This window comes from Drosophila innubila, assembly GCF_004354385.1.
Source record: "Drosophila innubila isolate TH190305 chromosome 2L unlocalized genomic scaffold, UK_Dinn_1.0 4_B_2L, whole genome shotgun sequence".
Taxonomy (NCBI): domain Eukaryota; kingdom Metazoa; phylum Arthropoda; class Insecta; order Diptera; family Drosophilidae; genus Drosophila; species Drosophila innubila.
This window is the reverse complement of record NW_022995372.1, coordinates 21,176,026-21,198,171: the sequence shown is the minus strand read 5'-3', so window position 1 is coordinate 21,198,171 and position 22,146 is coordinate 21,176,026. Positions and strand designations below refer to the sequence as shown.

General features: G+C 42.2%; 2 protein-coding genes across 2 annotated transcripts; both read right to left on the bottom strand.

The window, feature by feature from the left end:
• Positions 1 to 160: 160 nt before the first annotated feature.
• On the bottom strand, positions 161 to 2,841 carry LOC117780232 (homogentisate 1,2-dioxygenase). Its single transcript, XM_034616675.1, has 8 exons — positions 2,782 to 2,841; positions 1,805 to 2,074; positions 1,549 to 1,735; positions 1,363 to 1,483; positions 1,054 to 1,184; positions 707 to 988; positions 458 to 639; positions 161 to 401 (listed from the first exon to the last, which is right to left on the bottom strand). The coding sequence occupies exons 1-8, from the start codon at positions 2,794 to 2,796 to the stop codon at positions 273 to 275; spliced, it is 1,317 nt and encodes a 438-aa protein (XP_034472566.1). The 5' UTR covers positions 2,797 to 2,841; the 3' UTR covers positions 161 to 272.
• Positions 2,842 to 3,852: 1,011 nt separating this feature from the next.
• LOC117780222 (MPN domain-containing protein CG4751-like) lies at positions 3,853 to 9,314 on the bottom strand. The gene is given in 8 exon segments (XM_034616664.1): positions 3,853 to 5,816; positions 5,819 to 7,717; positions 7,782 to 8,030; positions 8,104 to 8,273; positions 8,332 to 8,352; positions 8,354 to 8,417; positions 8,475 to 8,817; positions 8,904 to 9,314. Coding segments are annotated over 8 exon segments (4,245 nt in total). The 5' UTR covers positions 9,237 to 9,314; the 3' UTR covers positions 3,853 to 4,650.
• Positions 9,315 to 22,146: the final 12,832 nt, after the last annotated feature.

The following is a 22,146-nucleotide window of genomic DNA, read 5'->3' as shown; positions in this document are numbered from 1 at the left end:
ATTCATTTAAGATGAATAATTCTCTCCTTTTTTCTAAAGGAATCAATAAACTTTTAATTTTAAGATCGAAAGATTTATTTTTTAAAAACGTCAAACTTCTATTGCAAAAATAGAATCATAGTACATCAACACTTAGTGCTAAGAATCAATTATCATATAATTGACTTACGAGATTTTTATTACAAAATTCGCAAATTCGAAGTTTAATAATTGTATGTATTCATATGTAATATTATAACCGAAACCTTTTACTGAATCAAAGTAGAAACTGATCAATTGTCAATTTTAAAGTTATTCTTTAGTGCCTGCCAGCATTCATAGTACTGGGCATCCAATTTCTGGCAGGTTTCTTCGCCCCATTTCGTAACGGCCAGACTGAGAGAAGACTCGAACATGAAAGCCTTAAAAAAACGATATGATAGAGATCATATATGGAAAATTAGTGAAGTTGGCAAACCTGAGTTCCTTCGGCAACGCGTTCGGCTTTGAGCTCGGCATTTGAGGCGCCTTCAAAGCATTTGACATCGGGACCATGGGGCGTCATTATGGAGTGTAAAGTAGCGCCGCCAGCAGCAAAACCATCCTCCTTCGCCTCGTAACGTCCCAGTATGAGACCCATAAATTCACTCATGCAATTTCCTAAAAAATGAGTTATTTGATCAATAAAGAAAAATACAAATAATTTAAAGTTTTTCGTTATACTCACTGTGGTAATAGGGCGGGCGGAATGTGTGCTCCTGCACAGACCAACGAGGGGGAAATATAACGAAATCGGCAATGGCAGTACCAGGCCTTAGACTCGGACAGGTGAGAACTGTAAAAATACTGGGATCACAGTGATCAAAACTAACCGAATTGATGACCATAAACTTGGATAGATCATATTTATAGGGCACATAATTGCCATGCCAGGCAACTACATCGAAAACACTATGATTCTGCTTGGCCACAAATAAACTGCCTTGGAATTTCGATACCACTTGAAATTCTAGAAGAAAAATCAAGCAATTTAAATGAAATCATAGATTTCCCTATCAACTTGATTAGTCGCACCTTTAACCTTGTCATCATCGTACCAAGCCACTGGTGTTTCAAAGTCCCTCGGATTAGCTAGACCGTTGGCGCCAATTGGACCCAGATCGGGTAGACAAAAGTGACCATCATATACCTCAAGTATATAGCCCCTGAAATTATTAAGTCAATAAGGAGATGAATTACAAATATACACGTATGTATGAGATTGTATAATATTCCTTTAAAAAAAAATTGGAAAACAAACAAGTTTTGTATAATTTAAGAATACTTTTAGGATTGTTATGTCCTTATTTGATCTGGTATCAAATTTTTCTCTTATACAATTACCTACTAGCTGAGTTGACCTTCACGGCAAAGCGTATACCCTGTGGAATGACACAGATCTCATTTGGAGCAACAGTCATTCGACCAAGCTCCGTTATTATATCCAGAACGCCTTGTTGGGGCACTATTTAGACAAAATAAATATATATATCAAATAATCGGACTACCCATTTATCCATTGATACACACCTATGAGGAAATCACCATCGCTGTTATAGAATGCAGAGTTCTCCATAGAGGCGTTGCATAAATATATGTGGACAGCTAATCCATGACGTGTCCTCGTATCACCAGCACCACACACAGTGTGGAGTCCCTCCACAAAAGTAACTCTTCCTTGATTCAGAGCAGGAATATCAAATGGTTTCCAGCGCATCTAAAGTAAGAGTATTGTATGGGAAATTACATAGTGAATGAATACAAATAAGTAATTGACTTAATTTACCTGATTTGGATTTGGGTACTGTTCATCCCAGTTTTGACTCAAATATTTAGAGCCTTCATAACGCTGAAACGGCTTATGAACCGCACTAGGCAGTTTTCTGTATAGCCAAGTTCGTACATTTTCAGTACGTGGGGCAGTGAATGCGGATCCAGATAATTGTTCCGCATATAGACCATAGGCACACTTCTGTGGAGAGTTCTGACCCACGGGCAAAGAGCTAGGGCAACGTTCATCCTCTGATGAGAAGTGTGAGCCAAAGCCCGAGAGGTACTGTAATATTATTTAAAAGTATTGGAATTATTTTCCGATCATAATAAAATTCTCAAAGTATGTTAGGACTGAAATTTGTCCTAAAAATATGTCTATCAGATTTATATCTTCAAATCTGATCTATTAATTTGAAATGATCAAATTATCCTTAATCTTGGAATAATATTCACAACTTTGAATAGCGCTGGACAATTGTATTCAAATCATTCCAGATGATTATGTTGTTTCCATTAACAGTTTATAAACAGATGCAGAAAAAGATCAAAACTTTGTTAGAATACATAGTTTAACATAGGGAAAACTTGGATTAAAACATATGCTGAATCATATTTAAGTTAAACATGAAGTCAAACAAATTTTAAGCGGCTGATCGAGTTTTAAGTTTTCTCAAATATTAAATTCAATTAAGATGGCACTAATTATCATACATTGAATTCTTTAATTTGATTTTATTGGGTTTGAGTCTACTTTAAAGTATATTCCATGTGGATTTCGATTATGTTTTTTTCACATATTTGGCAATTATATTCCAAATTCTTAAACTGCCACGCACATTTGATTATCTCATTATTGTTTATCAAAAAATCCACAGTAAATAAAGTTTAAAATCCAATGTCACTTTAATTTTTAATTTATTTTTTTTTTGCAAATGTAAGCACTTTCTATAGTTATAGATTTAGTTATTTTCACTTATTGCTCGATTTTACCTTGTATTGCGACATGTGTCGATTTATAGTTCGCGACGGGAGTGAAAAACAGACTTAGGTATTTCGAGCGAAAAACACTGCCTTTTATATGATCGGTATAGCCATGTCACTTTTTTTTCGTATACCCTTTAATATAAATGAAAAAGGTATATGAGGCTTTCCTTGTAAATATTTAAGAGATTTTAAATTAAGTTCTTTTCAACTAAAATTTATTAATTTACTTTGTATATAGATTCTGAGATACATGACTTCAATTTGATGAAATTCAAAAATTTATAATATTGAATTATAGAGGATATCCAACAAGCCATCATATAAAAATTATAATATCTTGTTTTCAAATGATAATCAGCATATCTGCTGGAGAAACTAGGCACAGCGATAAGCCGGTCCCCTTATAAGATCTAAACGGCACGTAAACACCTGTTCACCAGGTATTTGCCTATGCATCTTTATCACAGCCACACTTCTCAATCTTGTTGTTGTTCTTGTTTTATAATGTTGTTGTTCATCTCTAAGCCAGCACTCAGATAGTATTTTGCATAGCAGTTAAGCTGGTTCTCTATTAATATTCTAGTAGATCATAACATACTTTTTAAGCGGTACTTTTATACTCTAAAAATAAGTGTAAACGATTTGTTTTGCAATATGTAAGGAAAAAAAATTGGTGTGTCAAATTTTAAGTTTTTATACGGCAAACGACTGAACTAGTTTGAGATTATAAAAATAATCTTTTAAAAATTATTAAGATTGATAAATTAATTGTAATTATTATAGTGAATTTCCATTGCAAAATCCGATAAACTAAGAAAGGAAATTTTTATCGGAAATTATTATAATACGATACGACTTGCAGCTTTGATTAAAAATTTTCAATAAACAAATAAACAATGAGTTCCTGTATAAAAAACTTTTTCTTTATAAGAGATATCCATCTAACTTACCAAAAATCCGACTTTTTCCAAAATATCGCACATATTTTATAACAAGTTTCATCATGAAATCAAAGGGTATAAACTCGTCGTTGATAGTTTTTCCATCTTATTTTCCATATGATCAAAAAGTCAATTGTTTATTTTCTATTTAGTATTGTAAACTAAATAACTAGTTTATATATTTTATTGCGGCAAAGTCAATTTGAAATTATGCAGTAGGTATTACACTTTATATATGTATATATGTCTGTATTGTGTGGGTGTCTGTATGAGTGTGTGTGTGAGCATGTGTATGCTTATGTGTTTGTGAGTCTGTGTATGTACTATATTAAAATACTTAAAGTACCTTTGTGCATTAATTAAACCTAAAATAGTAAATAGTATAAATTAAATGTTTAAGGACATCAAGCACTAAATATACCCAACATTGGGGCTGCAATGCATAAGTATCTGTATCTTTATCTGTATCTTTATTTTTATGTGTAACTGCATCTGTAATTCTTTATATGTATTTATCTACATTCTGGATATATTGCAAGTATATCAAATTTATTACAAATGATCAGCAATGCAGTATGAATGTCATTTCGTATTGAATTTAAATGAATAATTCTTTTCATTAGTAATGAATTTTCATTGTGGAAATACTGATTATTGTTTTCCATTAACCTTCTGCCTCTTATTATTCTTTTATTGATTGAATAAAATTGTTAATTTTTCGCATTTTACAATCTCAAATCGCATGCAATTGCAACTTAAAAAGTTGTTTTGTTAAAAAACAATTGGGAATCATATTAAAGAAGATGTTTGGTTCTGGAGTTTTGGGGAGATTCGCTTGACATTAGATACTGAAGATTGGGGATAGATACTGTTGAGGAAATACTGCGTTCACTGGGGCATACACTCGATAGGAGAAGCGCCCGAATCGCCTATCCTAATCGTGTGACAAATTTAAAACATCATCGCCAACATTATTCTTGGGTATTTTTGCTGGCGGCGGAGCTGCCAAATCTGCAACCGATGCAAACTCCATGCGTTTCTTGGGCAAAGCGTTGCCCAGCAGAGCACCTGGTGGCGCCAATTCGCCATAAAGGCGACTCAGATCCGGCGATGGACGACGATGCGAGGAACCGCTGCTGCCATCGGATGGCGCCGGCGATGGCGTATTCGAGGGCACACTGGATATGGCCAAATCGACGGCACTAAAGTTATATTTGCTGCCAGAATTGGAATTGGAATTGCCACCGCCACCGCCACCTCCGCCGCCGCCGCCACTGATAGACTTGGTGGGCGTTAGGCGCTCCAAGGCCGGCGATGCAGACGACTCTCTGGTACGTGCCGAAGATGGCGTTGTCGATTTCGGTGGCTTCATCATCATGGCCGATAGAGATTCCTGCTGTATCTTAAACAGCGCCGATGGCGACATGAACATATTATTAGCGGCTAACGTTGTCTTCGACAGCGGATCGGGTATGCCGTATTTGCCATGCTGTTGCTGAAAGAAAGCCGCATAATCCTGCATCTTCTCCTGCGCCAAGGCATTGTAATAAGCCGCCGAATTGGACAAAGTTGATGGTGACGGCACGCCAGTAGCAATTGTGGCAGCAGCAGACGAATTGTTGCCCGATTTGGTGGCATTGCCCGCAGCAGCAGCTGCAACAGCGGCAGCACCCGATGGCGTGGCAAAGAGTGCATCCAAATCAGCAGCTGCCTTATTCTGGCGATACAGCAGTGCCTTGATTTCCGAATCTTGTTTCTCCAATTGCAGCAATTGATTGAGCATATCCGACTGCATGTCCTTCTGCTTCTGCTTGAGACTAACAGGGCTGCCAGCGCCACCAGCGCCAGCTGCCAACAAGGCGGACAGTTCATTGTGTGCTCCACTCATGTGCTTGCTCCCAGTGGAGGCCATGGCGGCGGCAAACTGATTGTTCGGATCAAACAACTTGGTATAAGTCTGCAACAATGCAGTGTAATCAGCGGCAGATTGTTGCTGCTGTTGTTGCTGCTGTTGTTGTTGCTGTTGTTGTTGCTGTTGTTGTTGCTGCTGTTGCTGTTGCTGCTGTTTCTTTGTGCTGCTGCTGCTGGCAACAGGCGGGGTGGAATTGAAGCAGCTGCCACGGCAGCCATATGTTGCTGTAGGAACGCATTGAGGTCGTTGCTTTGCTTCGTCTGCTGCTGCATGTAGGAATCATAGCCCAGCAACTTGGATGCTTGTATTAAGTTGTTGTAGTCAGCATTAAGAGCCGCTGCAGCAGCAGCCGCCGATGCTGCCGACGATGATGACGTTGCCGATGTGGACTTTGCAGATTTGCTGCTTGTTGGATTTGCAACTGGTTGATTGCTCGTTAAGTAGCTCAAATCCGAACCGAAACCCAATGTGCCCAGTGTTGTGGCGCCCAATGCCTCCGCCTGTTGCAACAACAACGCTGCATATTCCGGCGATCTTATCAATTCACTCATCTTCAATGGATCATTCTTCAGCTCATCCAACTCTTTCATGAGCTTCGTTTTATACGAGTTCGAAGATGAGCTGGAGTTCGATGATGATGACGACGCTGAGGATTTGGAGGAGCGTTCCAGCTTTGATTTGCTGCCACTGTTGGTGTTGTTATTATTATTGCTGTTGTTGTTGCTGCTGATGCTGCCGCTGGCGTTGATAGTAGGCAACGGCATGTTGAAGCTATTAGAATAAGCAGCCACTGCAGCTGCCACATTGGGATCACTTAGATTACTCAATGCCGACGCACTGCTCGACTGCTTGGAACCACCGACTTTAGCTGCCGCTGCAGCCAATTGATTGAGCGACGAGCTGCCGTAATCCTTGCGCTGTTGCTGCTGAAAAAGCGCAGACAGATCAGCCTGCAGAAAGTTGGGCGGCAATTGTCCAGCCAGCTGTGCCAAACTGGCCGCCATCAGATCATTGGCCGTGGGCAAGCACGCAGCCGAAGGCGGCACGAGAGGCGTGGCCAATGTATCATATTTATTGGGTGTCAAGCTCGGACTATTGCGGGCAATGTCGCTGACGCTGAACTTGCCCGGACTCGGCGCCGGAGAGTTACGTGTACGTGACGTATGTGACGAGGTATCCGACTTGGCTGGCGATGGCGAGGCACGCACTGGCAGCTCAAACTTGGCGGGACTGGCAGCATTCGATTGCAATTGTATATTTGTGGGACTGTCGCGCGGTGAAGCGGATTGCACAACAGACACAGATGTTGCACTATTTACAGACGGCAACTGCGGTGGCAACAGCTGCGTGGTTGCAGCATTCAGTGGGATGGCTGGTGCCACGACATTTGGTGTCGCCGCTGGCGTGTGATTCGTTGGATTTGGTGTTGCCAGCGGTGACAACATGCGCACTGGATTCATATTAAGTCCCGATGGCATACAAAGTTGTTCCTGTAGCGACATTACTTTCAACTCGCTAGCTTTTTGCTCCGCCTGCAGTGAAGTTTCCTCCTCGGTTTTACGTGCCACATCCTCAACGGAATTCAAGTGTATTATCTCGCCCAATGGCTCCTCTTTGGGCATCTGCTGCTCCAGCTTAATATCGTTAATCGACTCAGTTGACGACTGCGTTTCCGTTTTAACAATCATTTCATTGTCGTCGTTGTCAATGATCTTAATCGTCTTCGGTGGTATAAAATCATCCTCCTGCTCACAGTCTAGGACGGCACATAACCAATTCCATAACGCCTTATCACTTTGCTTTGTTGGGAATTTCGGATAGAGCGTGTTCTTCAATTTCTCGTTGTACGTCACGTCGTTATTGTAAATGTTACCAAATTTAACAATCTCGCCGCGATATTGGGTATAATAATCGACGCAGGATTGAATTTCAGTGCGCACCTCTTCAGGAATCTCTTTGTCGGGCAGCACCGAATATTGCATTAACATCGGTCGTCCGTATTCCATGGACTGTTTGTTTTCATTTGGCGGCACAATCCATATACACTTGACCACCGACTCCAAGGTTGGATTCTCTTCATAATAGGGTGCTTCATAAAAATATTATAAACAATATTAATACATAAACATAATTAATTGAAGCAGAAAACTTACAAATAATGAGTGAAACGCATGGAGTATATGTTAAGTCACTTGCGCCCCGCATGCGTATCTGATAATCCAGTTGGGAGTCGCAATCGCGTAGAGTGGGCTCAGCCTGGAACTTGGGATGCGAGTGATACCAGCCAACGAGCAGCACCTGATCTTGTACCATCATTTTCTGTATGTCACGCTCCACTTCCCCAGCACGTTGCCGATCAAAGCGTGTATTGCGGCATGGATATGTTTTCGTAATTGTCAAAGCTACAAAAAGAGAATAGAAATCATATTAGTTACGGTATAAAGATATCAGTGGTAATGTTAAGGCCGGACTCACTGTGCGTGTTCATGTCCCAAGTGCCTCCCAAATAGCCGCACACCTCGCGCACCGTCAAATGGCAATGAAAGTCGGCCAATAACAATGCCGATGATGTTATGCTTAGCAGAAATGGTTGCAATTTGCCAACTGATGTAAAGGGAACGGCCTCAATCAGCATATTGGCATCACTATAAGAAAAGTTTTTCAATAATCATAATTGCAAGCTCAAATTAAATTAAAACTTACTGAATTATATTGCGATTGGCCAGTATTGTGCGGAAATACTGTGCGTTTCACAACCAGATCGGGCGAATCAGTTTTTCGCTCAGCATCTGGCAAAGAAAATTTATTTAATTATAGTCTATTTAATTTAATCCAATTTCATTTACCTATATCGCCATCCTCGGGTGTTGACTCCTTCTGTAAAGCACACTTCCGCAAGTATGTATTCTTATAGGCGTCTAGTTTCTTTCCTTTATATTTAACGGAAGCCCAACCGCAACCACTTTTCTTCTCGGGATTTATAATTCTCTTGCAGTGCATGGCCCAAGCACTGGGCGTTACAAATATGGTTTCAGTCTCTTGAGATTTAATTTTACCGTCCGGCAGCAGATCTCCCACGTAATCTATTGTCATTAGCGATTTTCCAGGCTGTAGCACATTTGCAGCCATTAGTGTTTGGAGTGTCACAGTGCGTCCAGTCCCATTGAAACCCTCGTAGTTTTCCTTTGCCTGTTCCCAAAAGTAAACAATTGTTGTATTGAAAATTTACCCAATTGCACCTACTCTACAGCACAGATTTGTTATTATTTTCTTACCTCGTCATCATTGTCGTCATCGGGCACATCACTGTCTACATCTTTTTCGCACAAACTATCATCCAGGATGGATATCGGACAGGGTGCTGCATTTTCAGCTGGAGTTGGTTCTGTGTCCGCTTCGGCTTCTGCTTCAGCCGCATCCGACACAGACATATCGCGTTCCCCATCCACATCGCCGTCACTTACATCGTCATTTGTTGTTTGCGGCGGCTGTGGCGTCGAGTCGCCCTCGCCTTCACCCTCTCCGTCAGTGCTGCTGCCCATTTGGTTTTCACGAGCTTCTAGTTGGTCGCCATCGGCCAATAAACCATTTTCCACACCGTTTTCCATGCGCTTATGTCTAGCTTCTATAAAAAATACACCTTTTAAACTTTGCTATCCACGATTATACCGCAGAGCAAGCCGCAGAATTTATGTATGTGGTAGAGTGCCAAATAAAAGGCGCTGCCACCTGGCAGAAAAAAGTTGCCGTTTACCAGACATTTTGAAATTGGGAAGATACTTTTTCAAAAATATCTTCATCGAAAAAAAAAACAAAAACGCATCTCTTGCCATTTTTGAAGCCAGAATTTTCATAAATTAAATTAAGATATAAAACTTCTACCCCATGGAGTGTTGAATTCCCTACATACATGAAAATTGTTACGAACTGCTTGTCACTCTGTGGGCCGCGCCGGCTGGCTCATCGGTTCTCAGGGTAGGGGTCCCATCCCTACAGTCGAACAATCGATTACATCATCGATACACAAACAGCTGTGGCGAACGGAACTACACAACACTACAACAAAGACGACGGAAATCCACAACATAAACAACAAAACCTGCAATCAACAACAAAACGGTAAGTAAACAAACAAACATTCACAAAACCTAACACTGATCCACCTCTCGTCCAACAGGATCCGGTTTCGGACCCAGGCGTACCCGCCCTGCCTGAGATGACACCACCCGTCATCTCCCTCATGTAAGCACCAATGGACCTACTTCATCCTGTGTTGGCCTTCGTATTTCTCCCTCCCCCAGCAATAATTATACGGACATTTTCATGTTCAGATGGGTATAATTTGTGTTATTTCCTTATTTATATATACATTGCGGTCGAACATCCTTAATCTCTAACATCTTTTATATTTCATGTGTGTACATTTCTTCCTTGCTACACGAAACCACAGACGAGGAACGAAAACATGGCCATCAACATAAATAATGGCATATACAAATCTGCACCGTAAATGTGTGCGACACAAGGCTGTTGCGGAGACGCCATGGGACAAATATATATATATATATATTTATACATGTATGTATGTTATGGAATGGTATGTCAAGGTTAAATGTGAATCGCTTAATATTACCTTAGCCTGCCTAAAGAGCTCTGGGTGGTTTAAGGGGCGATGTAAGGGTAGAGTATATGTATATATTTATAAATGTTTATATATATATATATATGTTTATCTGTCAATCTATGTGTGCTTGTGATTATAATTAAATCTCATTATATACTTAAATGTATATAAATATCTGTCAAATATTAATCATGTCGTTATCGTCCTACTCTGTTTGTCTTGTTTTCAATTTTAATTTGCATTTTAATTAATTTTATATTCTTTTAGCTTAGCTTGATTTTACTGCGATTTTTACATCATTTAAATTTAATTATTAATAATAGAAAAATATTTTATTTCTTTCTTATTCAGATTCTTGTTTTCTTTTCTTTCAGCTTTCAGTTAATTTCGTTTATCTTTAAGATAATAAATTTTAAGTTTAATTCTTTGTTCACTTTTCGTTTATTTTTGCCAATAAAGCAGACAGCGACTGCTCTACACAAAACGCTATGTGTAATTATTTATAAAATGAAAAAAACAGCGAAAGGCGTAGTTCTGACATGGAAAGGCTCCTCGGAACGGACTCACTTGTGTACAATAACGCCGCCGATGTTCTGCCCACTGCTGCTCACAGGTCTTCTACGGGACTTCGGGGATGTCGTCCTTGTCTGCCTTTCGGCCGATAAGTGCAGCTTGCCAAGATGACGTGCAGTTGGTGCGGCAAACAGTCTACGCACGGCACAAAGATTTCTCTTGGGGCAGAGGCCGTCCAGTACTCCTCGGTTCCAGACGCGGCACAACCTCTGGTGGAATGTCAAATTTCGTGGCAGCACCAGGTGACGGCTGCGTGTGTGCTACTGCGGCACAAGGCGCGAAACTTCTCCTCACAAAACTGTGTGCCTGGGGAAGGCAACCGCTCCTCTTCGCCGATCAAATCGAACTCTCGTCCGCATGTTCTGCAGCAACGTGGTTTGATGAAAATTTGCCAATTCCCTTTTTATCCTATTCATCCCACCGTTGCTGCAGTTTGAGTCTAATTTGACTCAATTGCATCGAGGGAGAACGAGGTAGCGCATATGTGCTGTCTCGTTTTGGAGTTGCTACCTGTCTCTGTCTGGAACATCTGGGTTGCCACTCCCCCACAGACTACTCGCCGCATTTGACAATATCACTTATCGATAGCCGCCTATTTAAATAAGTGAGAAATATATCGACAGCGCCGATAATGGAAATAAAATAACAATAAACATCGAGCTGGCACAAACGATAAAACATGAACATAACAATACCCCTAGATCGTTTGTGACCAGCCGGCACAACGCAGGCGCCCAACGTAGGCCACACCCACAACACGACCCTACTCAAGCACTACTCATACTCTACCGACTGAGTTAGCCGGGCTTCCAACAAAAAGTCTGGTCGCGCATCCGTGAATCACAATACTTCCTTCAACGCATCTACTCGGCGATCCTCTACGCGGAATTGCCGTCCTAGATGGTATCCATTCATCGCCGGTGGATCAGTGTACCATATTTGCCCATCCCACAAATACTCGGCATCACGATGATCTGGGTTCATCCTCTCTACTCTCTGGAATAGTTACTGTTCTTGGATCTGGGCTTCTGACTTTGAAACATCTCCCCGACACTCGGACCCTGCCCTGAATCTTGCGACTGAACACTTCATTGATGGTGTCATCATCTCCATGAACCCTTCCCTAATCTGCTCCTGAAGCGCATCGTAATACCCGACCGCAAGGAATGCCTATACGTCTGGTGGGCCTGAGCAATCGCTACATTTACCGCTGATTTCGTCGCTATCCATTCTTTCTATCTAAAAAATCTAATCCCGTATTTTCAATAAAATGCTAATAAATATCCTGTATTCTAATAAATAGACATAAATAACACTAATCTCACTACAGCTAACCAAAAGTTACATATAAACAAGTCTAACACTACAGAAACTTACTATACAAAAAAACTAACAACTAATATACAGACACTAACTAATAAATAAATTTACGTATTTGAAAATTAATTCAAACAACTTACAATAAAGTAGAGACTACCCAACGGGACTTAACAAACGTAAACAATACCCAGGACTTACAATACTGAATATATGCGTCAAACAAAACTACTCACGAAAATAAACAGGCACGATGTAACGAAAGCAACTAACGTTACTAATATAATAACTATAGCTACAAAAAAAAATTACTAAATATTAATACCAATTATTTATACTATATTTAACAGCAAATACATCTACTAAACAAGGGAGAGAAAAAAATATACACAGGCGGACCAACTTCTCTACGCACGATTCGGACAGTGGACAAACATTTAAGCATCTGTCAGATGCTCAGTTCATCCACCAACGCTGATGAACGACAATTTCTATTTGGCTTCTATCAGCGCATCTGGCGAACTTCTGATGCATGTTGGTGACCGTGCGGCGCAGGATCGATACTGGTATCGTCCTGGGTCCTGATCTCCGGGCTCAAAGCTAACCACGGCCAACACACATCCACAGCAAACGCGGAAGTAAGACAAAACAAATGAATGCCAATAAATGAAATAACAGCAAACAACTTTAACTAATATCACAATTGGTATCACCGATTGAACTATCGTCGGCTACCTGCAGGCTACTGGATACAGTCCGGTACGATAGAACTGCACCAGCCTGCAGTGGATGACGAACGGTTAACATATGGACGACGGCGACAATGACGGACGACATGGCGGCTGCTGTCACGGCTGGTGCCGCCGACCAGCAACGTTTGTATCCGCCTCTTCTCACCTGTACGCTGCCACCAAGCAATGACGCCTCGTCGCCTGTTCACCACCGGTGGTTTCGCGACTCGTTGTCTGCTATCTCTCATCGTGGCGATGCCGTGACGCATTTCATCACGCCGTGCCAATGTGACGACATGTGTCATCTCTGTTGCGTTCTTGTATATTCATATTCAGTCTGCCGTTCTCATCGTCTTCGCGTTACGCGCGTAATGGCATGTGCGGCGCGGCAAGACGTGGGCAGGCGTTGGGATGACGACGTGGTTGGCTGCGGCGTTGGCGATAATGCGGCGAAACGCGACGGTGGGGCGTTGGCGACGTTGACGTATGACGGGACGTAGGGCGTTGGTGCGTAACGTGGTATGGTGGACGTCGTGCCAACGACATGCTGGATCTTGGTTTCAGTAGGCAGGCGTTTTGGCATTTTATAATCCATATATACATGCTGTTCATGTTGTATAACGCTCAAATGCAACAACCTCAAATGCCACGTGACGGTTAAACAAGCGCGTTGTTCAGCGTGCTGACTGGCAACATCAACAACGTATCGTTGAGCAACGTTGGCGACAACAATGCGTATGCGACGACGATGGCGTATCATTGGTGGTTAAGCGTATGCCGTTTATCGTTTGGCAGTGGACGAACGGTTGCCGTTGGCAGAACGACGACGGTTGGACGGAATATGGTGTCGCGTGGTTTGGCGGTTGAACGTGGCTAATGATGTGAACATTTTTCGCGACAAAGCGCTGCCGCTGGTTTTGGCGGCACCACCGGCAACTTTACTGCCGTGCCATCGCTACCTCTTATCTTTGCTCGCGTGCCGCCTCACCCTGCTACCGTACGCGTATAACGTGTTGGACGACGTGACGACGTGGCATGCCGGAACAAACGTGACGGCCTGTCGCCGTTATCTATGCCATTCAGCATTCTGCGCAAGCGCCTTTATGCTCTTTGTGGACGCCTTTCTCTATATTCCTCTAGCGCGCAACATATCGCCAGCGACAAGCGGCGGTTTGAACGACGCGAGACGTTGGCGTGCGACAGACCGGGCGTGGCGTTAATGGCGGCATAAAACCACGGCGTGGGATGACGTTAGAAAACGCGGTTGAGCCAGCGAACGGCGAGCGGACATTTCGGCAGCACTGGTGTAACGGCGCCTGCGCGCGGCTATTACGCCTGCGCGCCACGCGTACTGCCCGGCCTGCGCCTGCGGCTACCGCGGCTATACCTGCAGGCGCGCTATTTGCCTGCCGCTTAAACGCTGCTGCGTTGGCTGACGCCACGCGGCGCTGTATTTGCCCATTACATACTGCTCACTGTGCTTGTTGCTGTGGTTGCTGCTGCGATCGTGACGACAGCAGCTGCTGGTGTGGTGTTGCAATTGTGATTGCAGGTGTTTGTTGTTTCATTGGCTAGCAAAGATTTGTCACCTGCATTGTAAATGCGCTGAGCACGACACGACTTGTACGTTGCCTGCTGTTTGTTATCTTCATTTTATCGAGTAAATCATAATTTTGCACCTTCTTTCACGACAACAAACAACGGCAACAACTGTTGGTAGGGTCATGTCATGGCAACAACGTGCCAAATTTATCACATGGCGTTCATCGAGACTGTCGCTTTGGCACACCCACCAGCCACACACCCACACATATACACACCCACATTCATTCCGCCTACTTCCCATTCTCCCACTTGCCACCTCTTATTGCTAGGGGCAAATTAAATTTCAATTATGCGGGTCTTGAGAATGGCTGGCCAATTTCCTGCTGCTAATTATAACTCACAATTGATAGAGACAGGGGAGGGTGAGGAGACTGGGGGGTGGTGTATTGTCGCCTCATGTCGTCGCTGTTGTTTGTCGTTAATTGCGCGACGATTTGTTTATGGGCCGCCAATCAAATGGACAACAAGCTTATGACCACAAAATACGAGTACATAAAAAAAAAAACATGAACCAAAATGGTGCGACAAACCAAATGCGCATTCAAATCCAACTCACAGCCAGACCCAGTCTCAGTCCCAGTCTCAGTCTGAGACCCTTTCTGAGTCAAGACTCCAGGTAACAAGCTAACAAGCCACCGATCAGTGTTTCGGCCAAATACCACATTGGGATTGTGGCTACAAGGCACGCACAGCGACGTTGACATCCGGAGCTGCCTCTTGCATGACAATTAGAAAAGTCACACGCCACACACTCACACAGCATACACACTCACCACACCTGTGTTGTGTCTAACTGCAGGCTAGACTCTTAGCCAAGTCTCGTACTTTCTTTGGCTCGACTAGACTTGGTTTCTATTTATAAACTAACTCATTAAATAAGCTAAGGTTTCTTTTGCTGTTGTGTTTATCAATGAAGTAACTCTGAGTTCATTCAAGAACTGCTTGTATTGGATACTGATTAGTTAGAATTAAAGATTATATGTGAGAGATTATACTCTGACAGTCTTAGATTGCCAGGTCTTCTTAATATGTCTGTTATGGATACAAAAAATATAGCTGTCTGTAGAAGTCATAGAAAACTCCTAGGAAACTATGATATGTAAAGTTCTTAACAGAGAAAGTCTGGTTAAGTTAAAATGTAAACATGGTTAAGTTTAACTCTGTTAGAAAGAAATTATAGCAGGCTGTTACTAACATTATTTAGTTTAAACAGTAAGCTACAGCTATTATCTTTTAAATAGCTGAAATATCTATAAAAAACACTAAAGTATTTCATATGAATCTTGAACACTTTTTCTACTTACTTCTAACCAGAAATGATGGCTGAGACTCCGTTCAGTTTTTAACAGTGATTATAATTGCAGACTGCTTATTGCTAAAATTAAGCTCTGTTAGTTTTCTTTTAACAGCATTGCATGTTAGTCTTATTATGTTAACTCTAAGCTCTGTTAACAAGTTACTAGAGCTCTGTTATTAACAGTATTTGCAAAAAGTATTTCTAGTCACTTTACAACACCTATTCTTTTTCTTTAACATCGAATCAGCTTTGTAGTCATCTGTCAGCAGCAATTGAATTCTGTTTAGCATAATCATCAACATAATTTCCACAATTTCCACAGTTTTCCACTTTTTCCACAATTTTCCTGCTTCACAGACAGCTTGATCAGCAAGTACTTTTGGCAATTAGGCAGGCAGACTTCTTGGCACTTGACAGCCCTTTTGAGACGAAGAGTGAAAATATTTGCTTAGTCAAGAGTTGAGCAAAAGACACTAAAATGTCAGAACTTTTGACAGATGCCGCCCACTCGCCACTGTTAGTTGAAGTGGCAGGCCACGCCCACACGACCACACACACACGCATTAACAAGAGCGCCAAATTAAGCCATAAATTTAGCCAGCACAGACCACCAGCTACGTGTGGCATCAAAGAGAGAGAGAGAGAGAGAGAGAGAGAGGGTGGAACACTGCTGGGGAGTAACAGCAGGAGCTGGTGTGGCACGTCTGTGTGTGTGCCACACGAGGCTGTTGCAGCTGAGTTGCAGCTCAGCTCGTTTAATAAAAAAATTCAAATTTAATTAGTCTTCAAGTGAAGTAATATTTATACAATCTGGTAAATTTCGGCTGCAAGAGCAGGAAGAGCACAAGGAAGTGGGATGTGCATGTGGATGGATGGATGTTGCAAGTTGCCAGTTGCCAGTTGCAAGTTGTTGTGCTGCTGCTGCCGTTGATGATATGAAAATATGAGCAGCAAGTGGGCTGCTGTCCAACTGGCAACTGGCAACTTGCAACTGGCTGCATCCACATCTGCATTCCAGACGAGTCAACAAACAGACTCAGACCATGTGGGATGACGACGATGCCACTTAACGCTTGCCAGGCAACTTGTGGCAGGACTCAACAACTCAACTCAATTGCTGTTGTTGCAACTGTCGCAGTCGCAGTCGCAGTCGCTGCTGCTGCTGCTGCGTCGGCGTTCACATGATGCATTCTTGATTGGCTGCGGCGGCGACGCCTCCGTTTTGTCAGCGCGGTCGCGACCCCAGTGGCATACGTGGCATCAATGGCATCGCGTGTGACATTGCTGCAACTTCTATGCGGCTGCAAGTGCAACTGCACTGCAAGCAACTGCGACTGCACCACATTCATTAGCAGCCGTTAAATGTTCACTTAATCATTTCATCTGTCTCTTTTAGTGTTTGTGCCACATGGCTTAGAATTCAAGTGGCCCCCCAGCAGCCAGACAGTGGCTGCCTCTGTTGCATCTGTTGTTTGCTGCTGCTTGCAAACATTTGTTGCAATCTTAAATGAATTTGTGAATCTGCAAATTTTAGCTGCCAGGCTTCCTTTTTGCTGCCTGCCACAACTTATGATGACTTCAATTAATCTTATTCTCGTATGCGTTGCATGCCACTGCCGTGATTGCAGCACTCATGCTGCTTGCCACAAATCCTGAAATGCCATCAAAACTGCTTGCAACTTACGAAGTTCATTAGACATTAGTCTGTGAGAAGCATGCCACTTGGAGACAAGTTCTACTTTCTCACTCCTTTCTTTCTTCTCTCTCTCTCTCTCTCCTTTCATATATTTAAATTTATATTTTTATTTTTATGATATTTTTGTAATTTGTCGTCAAATGATTCTCCAAAGTTATTCTATGATAAACTTTTGTTCTTTCTTAAGATTTCTTAGCTAAACTCTCAGATTGTATCTTTGTTGTTTTCCAAACTATGCTGACCAGATTTGGTTAAAATTTTGACACTATATCATATAGCTGTAATATGTAGAAAGATTGTTCAAAATTTCAGAGTTAGTATAGATTTTTTTTGTTGATTTGAAGATATGTTAATCAAACTAGCAGACTGTAAATTTACTATTGTAATATACATCCTGACCAAACTTGGTTAAAATCGGACGACAATTTCATACAGCTGCCCTAGAAAGGATTGCTTGAAAATCAAACTTTTGTATGAAAAACTTTGTTTTTTTCTTAGATGCTCAACTTATCTCTCTAAATATGTATTTTGTATTTTCATAAAAATCCAAATAAATTTTAGTTCAAATCGGTCTACTAAGTATGTCATATAGGTGTCATAGATACGAATTGAACCACTTTTATAAAAAACTTTGCTGCTTTTCGAGATATCTCAACTAATCTCTCAAGTTCTGTATCTATAGTTATCATAATCATCCTTACCAAAGTTTGCTTTAAATCGGACCACTATGTCTGAAACCTGAGAAACGTTAGAATGAAAATTAAATATAGGTCTTTGCTAGAATAAAATCTTCGACCTGAATATATCATTTCTTTCTTGTTATTCTTCTCTCTTGTTTGTGTTAACTTATTTAATTTTATTGCCAATTTGCGATAAAGGCCTAAATTAATTTAGCCAAATTGTTTAGGCCAACCCCCATTCGAAGTTCCATTGAAATGCTCATCAAACAAATGTGGCAATTAAATGTGAGAGCTGCGGCAAGTTGAGGCGACACACGCCCAGGACGTGCGTCAATTAGGAGTTGCTTGCCACACGATGTAGCACACGCCTAAATAAAAAGCTGGCCACGTGGCGCGTCGCATAATGCATTGAGTCAATAGAGAAACAGCTCTTGGGAGTTGGCATCGAGTCTCATTAGCATGGACACAGGTAAGAGAAACGGTCGAAACTGTTGGCCAGCTGCCTGAAACCACGTGTCGCATATGCTGCATGCAACTGGAGCTGGCAAGGGAAGGGGTAGGGGACGGGGACTTTTCGTGTTGTGTCACCAAACAAATGTTGTTGGCCGCTGACCCAATTGCCACTTTGCCGCTTTGCTGGGGTCATGATAATTTCAGGAGCTGCCACATTGTTGTAATTCGTGCAACTCTCGATCGTGAGTGAATTTTCTGGGCGCTCCTTTGAGTTGAACTCCAGCCTCGACGGCATGTTGCACGTGGTCCGCCGGTGGCGCCACTGACGTCGTCGCTCCTGACATATGCAAAGCGGCTGCCATAACTGGCGACTCGCTAGCGACTTGCAACTTGTTTTGCCACAAATGCAATTGTGTCGTTTTGGGCAGAGTTTTCCCATGATTTGACTGCGATTTGCATAGAAATCAAAGTTGCAGGCAGCGGAAAAGCGGCAACAAAAGCCCATGGAAATGTCAGCTGACTTTAGATTTATGTGGCAAGCGACTGCAACTTGCCACAAATGTGGGCGGCATAAGAAATGTGACTTTCCTGAATGCGAAAATCAATAAGAGAGCATTGAACCAAATAAAAGTCTACAAAGCGTCTGCGTTGCATGCCCCCACTGTCCCCAAAGGTGGAGAGATTGACAGGGGGAGGAACGGGGTGGCATATGTTAAAGCCTGCACAATTTATTCAAAATGGCTGCCTTCAAAACTGTGAGCATTGTAGCATTTGGTGGCATGCGCAAAGAGAGAGAGTGAGAGAGAGAGAGAGCACAACTCATCAGAAAGAGAGGCAGAGTCTCCAAAAGTGGTTGCCTGGCAACCTGCCTAGCAAGGGGGTTGCTTGCCACGGGGGTTGCCAAAGTTGCCACATCGCAACACTTGCCACGCAACATAAACCCTGGAATCGATTAATGTGGACACAGATGCAACGCATTTCGTTGGCCCAAACAATTTGGTACGGTTTGATTGGGTCTCCACTATCATATCATATCATATCATTTCGAAGCATAGCATAGCATATATATAAATCTAAAGTTGAGGCCCAGTTGAACCACCTCACAAAGCGCTGTCTAATTCCACTTGACAGCTGCGCTTTTTTCTCGTGGCATGCACAACACACACACACATACACACACACGCTGCAGCAATCAGTGCACGTGACCCGCGTGACGCCACGAGACGTTGTTCTGCTCATTAAGCGAATCCTGACAAGCGTTTGCCCCAGCCAGATATGATCATCAAAAGTCCCAAATTTACAGCAACCCTCGTTCGATTAATGCCCACTAAGCTCTTGTTGCACAGTGGAAAGTCACGACAGTGGCATGCCACACAGTCTCCTTCCAGCTGCGTCAGTTTACAGCTCATTGCATTTAAACACGCTTGTTTTTTTTTTTGTATTTCTCTAAATTTTATGCATTCTTGGGATATTTTAAATATTCGAGTAATGCCGATAAACAAATAAAGGACCTGAATAAGAGTAAATTTTAGTGAAATACTTTACTTAAATATTTCGATTTAGTTTGAAATATATTTTCATAGAAGAAGATTTTCCAAGAAGAATATATTAATAATATAATAATATTTTTTTATTAAATTCTAAGCATTGAATTATTACTATAGATACCAATATTTTCTTGAATACATTTTTAAAGTAATTTAACTCATTTAAGAAAAGTAGAGACTTAAAATATAGAGTTCTAATTCTAATGAGTTGAATAGAATATTTTTATAAGCAAACTAGACTATCAGTGTATAATTACATAGGGCTGACTTTCTCATGACCATTTCACTGGATTCAGCATGTTGTTGTCATTTGAAGCATGGAGAGTACTTGTTGTGGCATTGCCACGTATCCTCGGACCACGTAATCATGTTACGACACAAAACTGACAACACATTTTCAGCAAAAGCGATTAATATCGCACACGACACAACTCGGATCACGGGCAGGGCAAAGACACCAACTGCAAGCTGCAACACCAAGTTGCAACTGCAAGTCAAATGCAACTGCAGCTCCACTTTGAGTAGCACTTATTGTTGTTGTGGTTGTTGCTGGATGGCGACGAATTTCATATGATGCAGTCCATTGTTGTGGTTGTTGGTGGTGTTGTTTGGTGGTGCTGCAGGCAGGCGGACAAAAAAGATTCGTTTAAAATGACTTAATGGCGAACAGCTCATAAATTCACGAATTTGCATAAAGCGACTGACTATTTGGGCAACATTGCAACAACTCTGAGGGAAGCGCCTCCGGGCACATCATGCCACAGAGTGAGTCAGCGGTGGCAGCTGAAACCCGAGTCTCCAATAGTTGGCCATAGTTGGAGCTGAAGCTGGAGCTGGGGCTGGAGCTGATGTTGGAGCTCTTGTGACTGGCAGCCTAATAAACACAATTAACTTCATCATTTTGAACTCAAATTATTTCATTTGAATGCGATAAAATCGCAAATCACGAAGCAGCAGCCAAATGTTGCAGACAAAACCAAAGCGAAAGCCAGCAGACAATAGACTGAAAGACAGAGAGCAGACAGACAGACGGACAGACGGACGGACGGACGGAGAGAGGAACGGAGTCGAGAGTCAAGACAGGATTGTGGTGAAAATTAAGTCAAACTGCGGCTGCAAACGTTTTACCAATCGGAGTCCAATCGAGCTGATCGGGATGTTGTTGCTGTTGCAGTTGTTGTTGCTGCAACCGCTACACCCGCCACTTTCAATTGGTGGCACGTTGCAGCTGCATTGGAATCGGGAATCGGGCATAGGGCTCTGCCAATGGCTATGAGGTTAGGGACGTGCCATGTCTGGGTCTCTGGCTCTGACTTCGACTCTCGACTCGCGACTCTCGGATCTTTAGGTCTCTGGTCTGCTGAGTTTTGAGGCAGGAATAATGTTGCATGTCGCGCCAATTGTGTACACGATTTGACTTGGCAGCCGCCTGACAGTGCTGCCCACTCAGCCGTTGCTGTTGCTGTGTCAGCTAATCAGCCGGCAAGTATCTCATCTTCGAGGACTACTTGCAACTGCCAAACAACAGCGCAACACTGGCAACATGCACGAAAACTACCAAGTCATGTTGCCTGCTGATTTTTTGTTGTCGTTGTTGTTACTCCTGCAATTGTTGCTGTTGCTGCTTTGGCAAATAAATCTCTTGGCCATTGCTGCTGTTGGCTGCCCAAAAAAAGAGAAAAACAACGAATAACTTGACACAACACAATCAATAGCAGCTCCCCTTCTGTTGTTGTTGTTGTTGTTGTTGCTGTTGCTGTTGTTGTTTCCTGGAAAGCGTTTCCTGCATTTAGTTGTGTTAGTTTGCTTTATAACTATGTTGGCGCTCCACTCAGTTGCCAGTTGGCGATTTAAATCGTGTCAACCGTTGACTTATGAGGGTCAATCAGGGTAAAAATGTCCAGGAATGCGATCATATCATAGCTGAAAGAGTTTAACAAAATTTTAATATACAGCGAGTTAAAGAATTACAATACAAAGTAAAAGAGTTGCTCA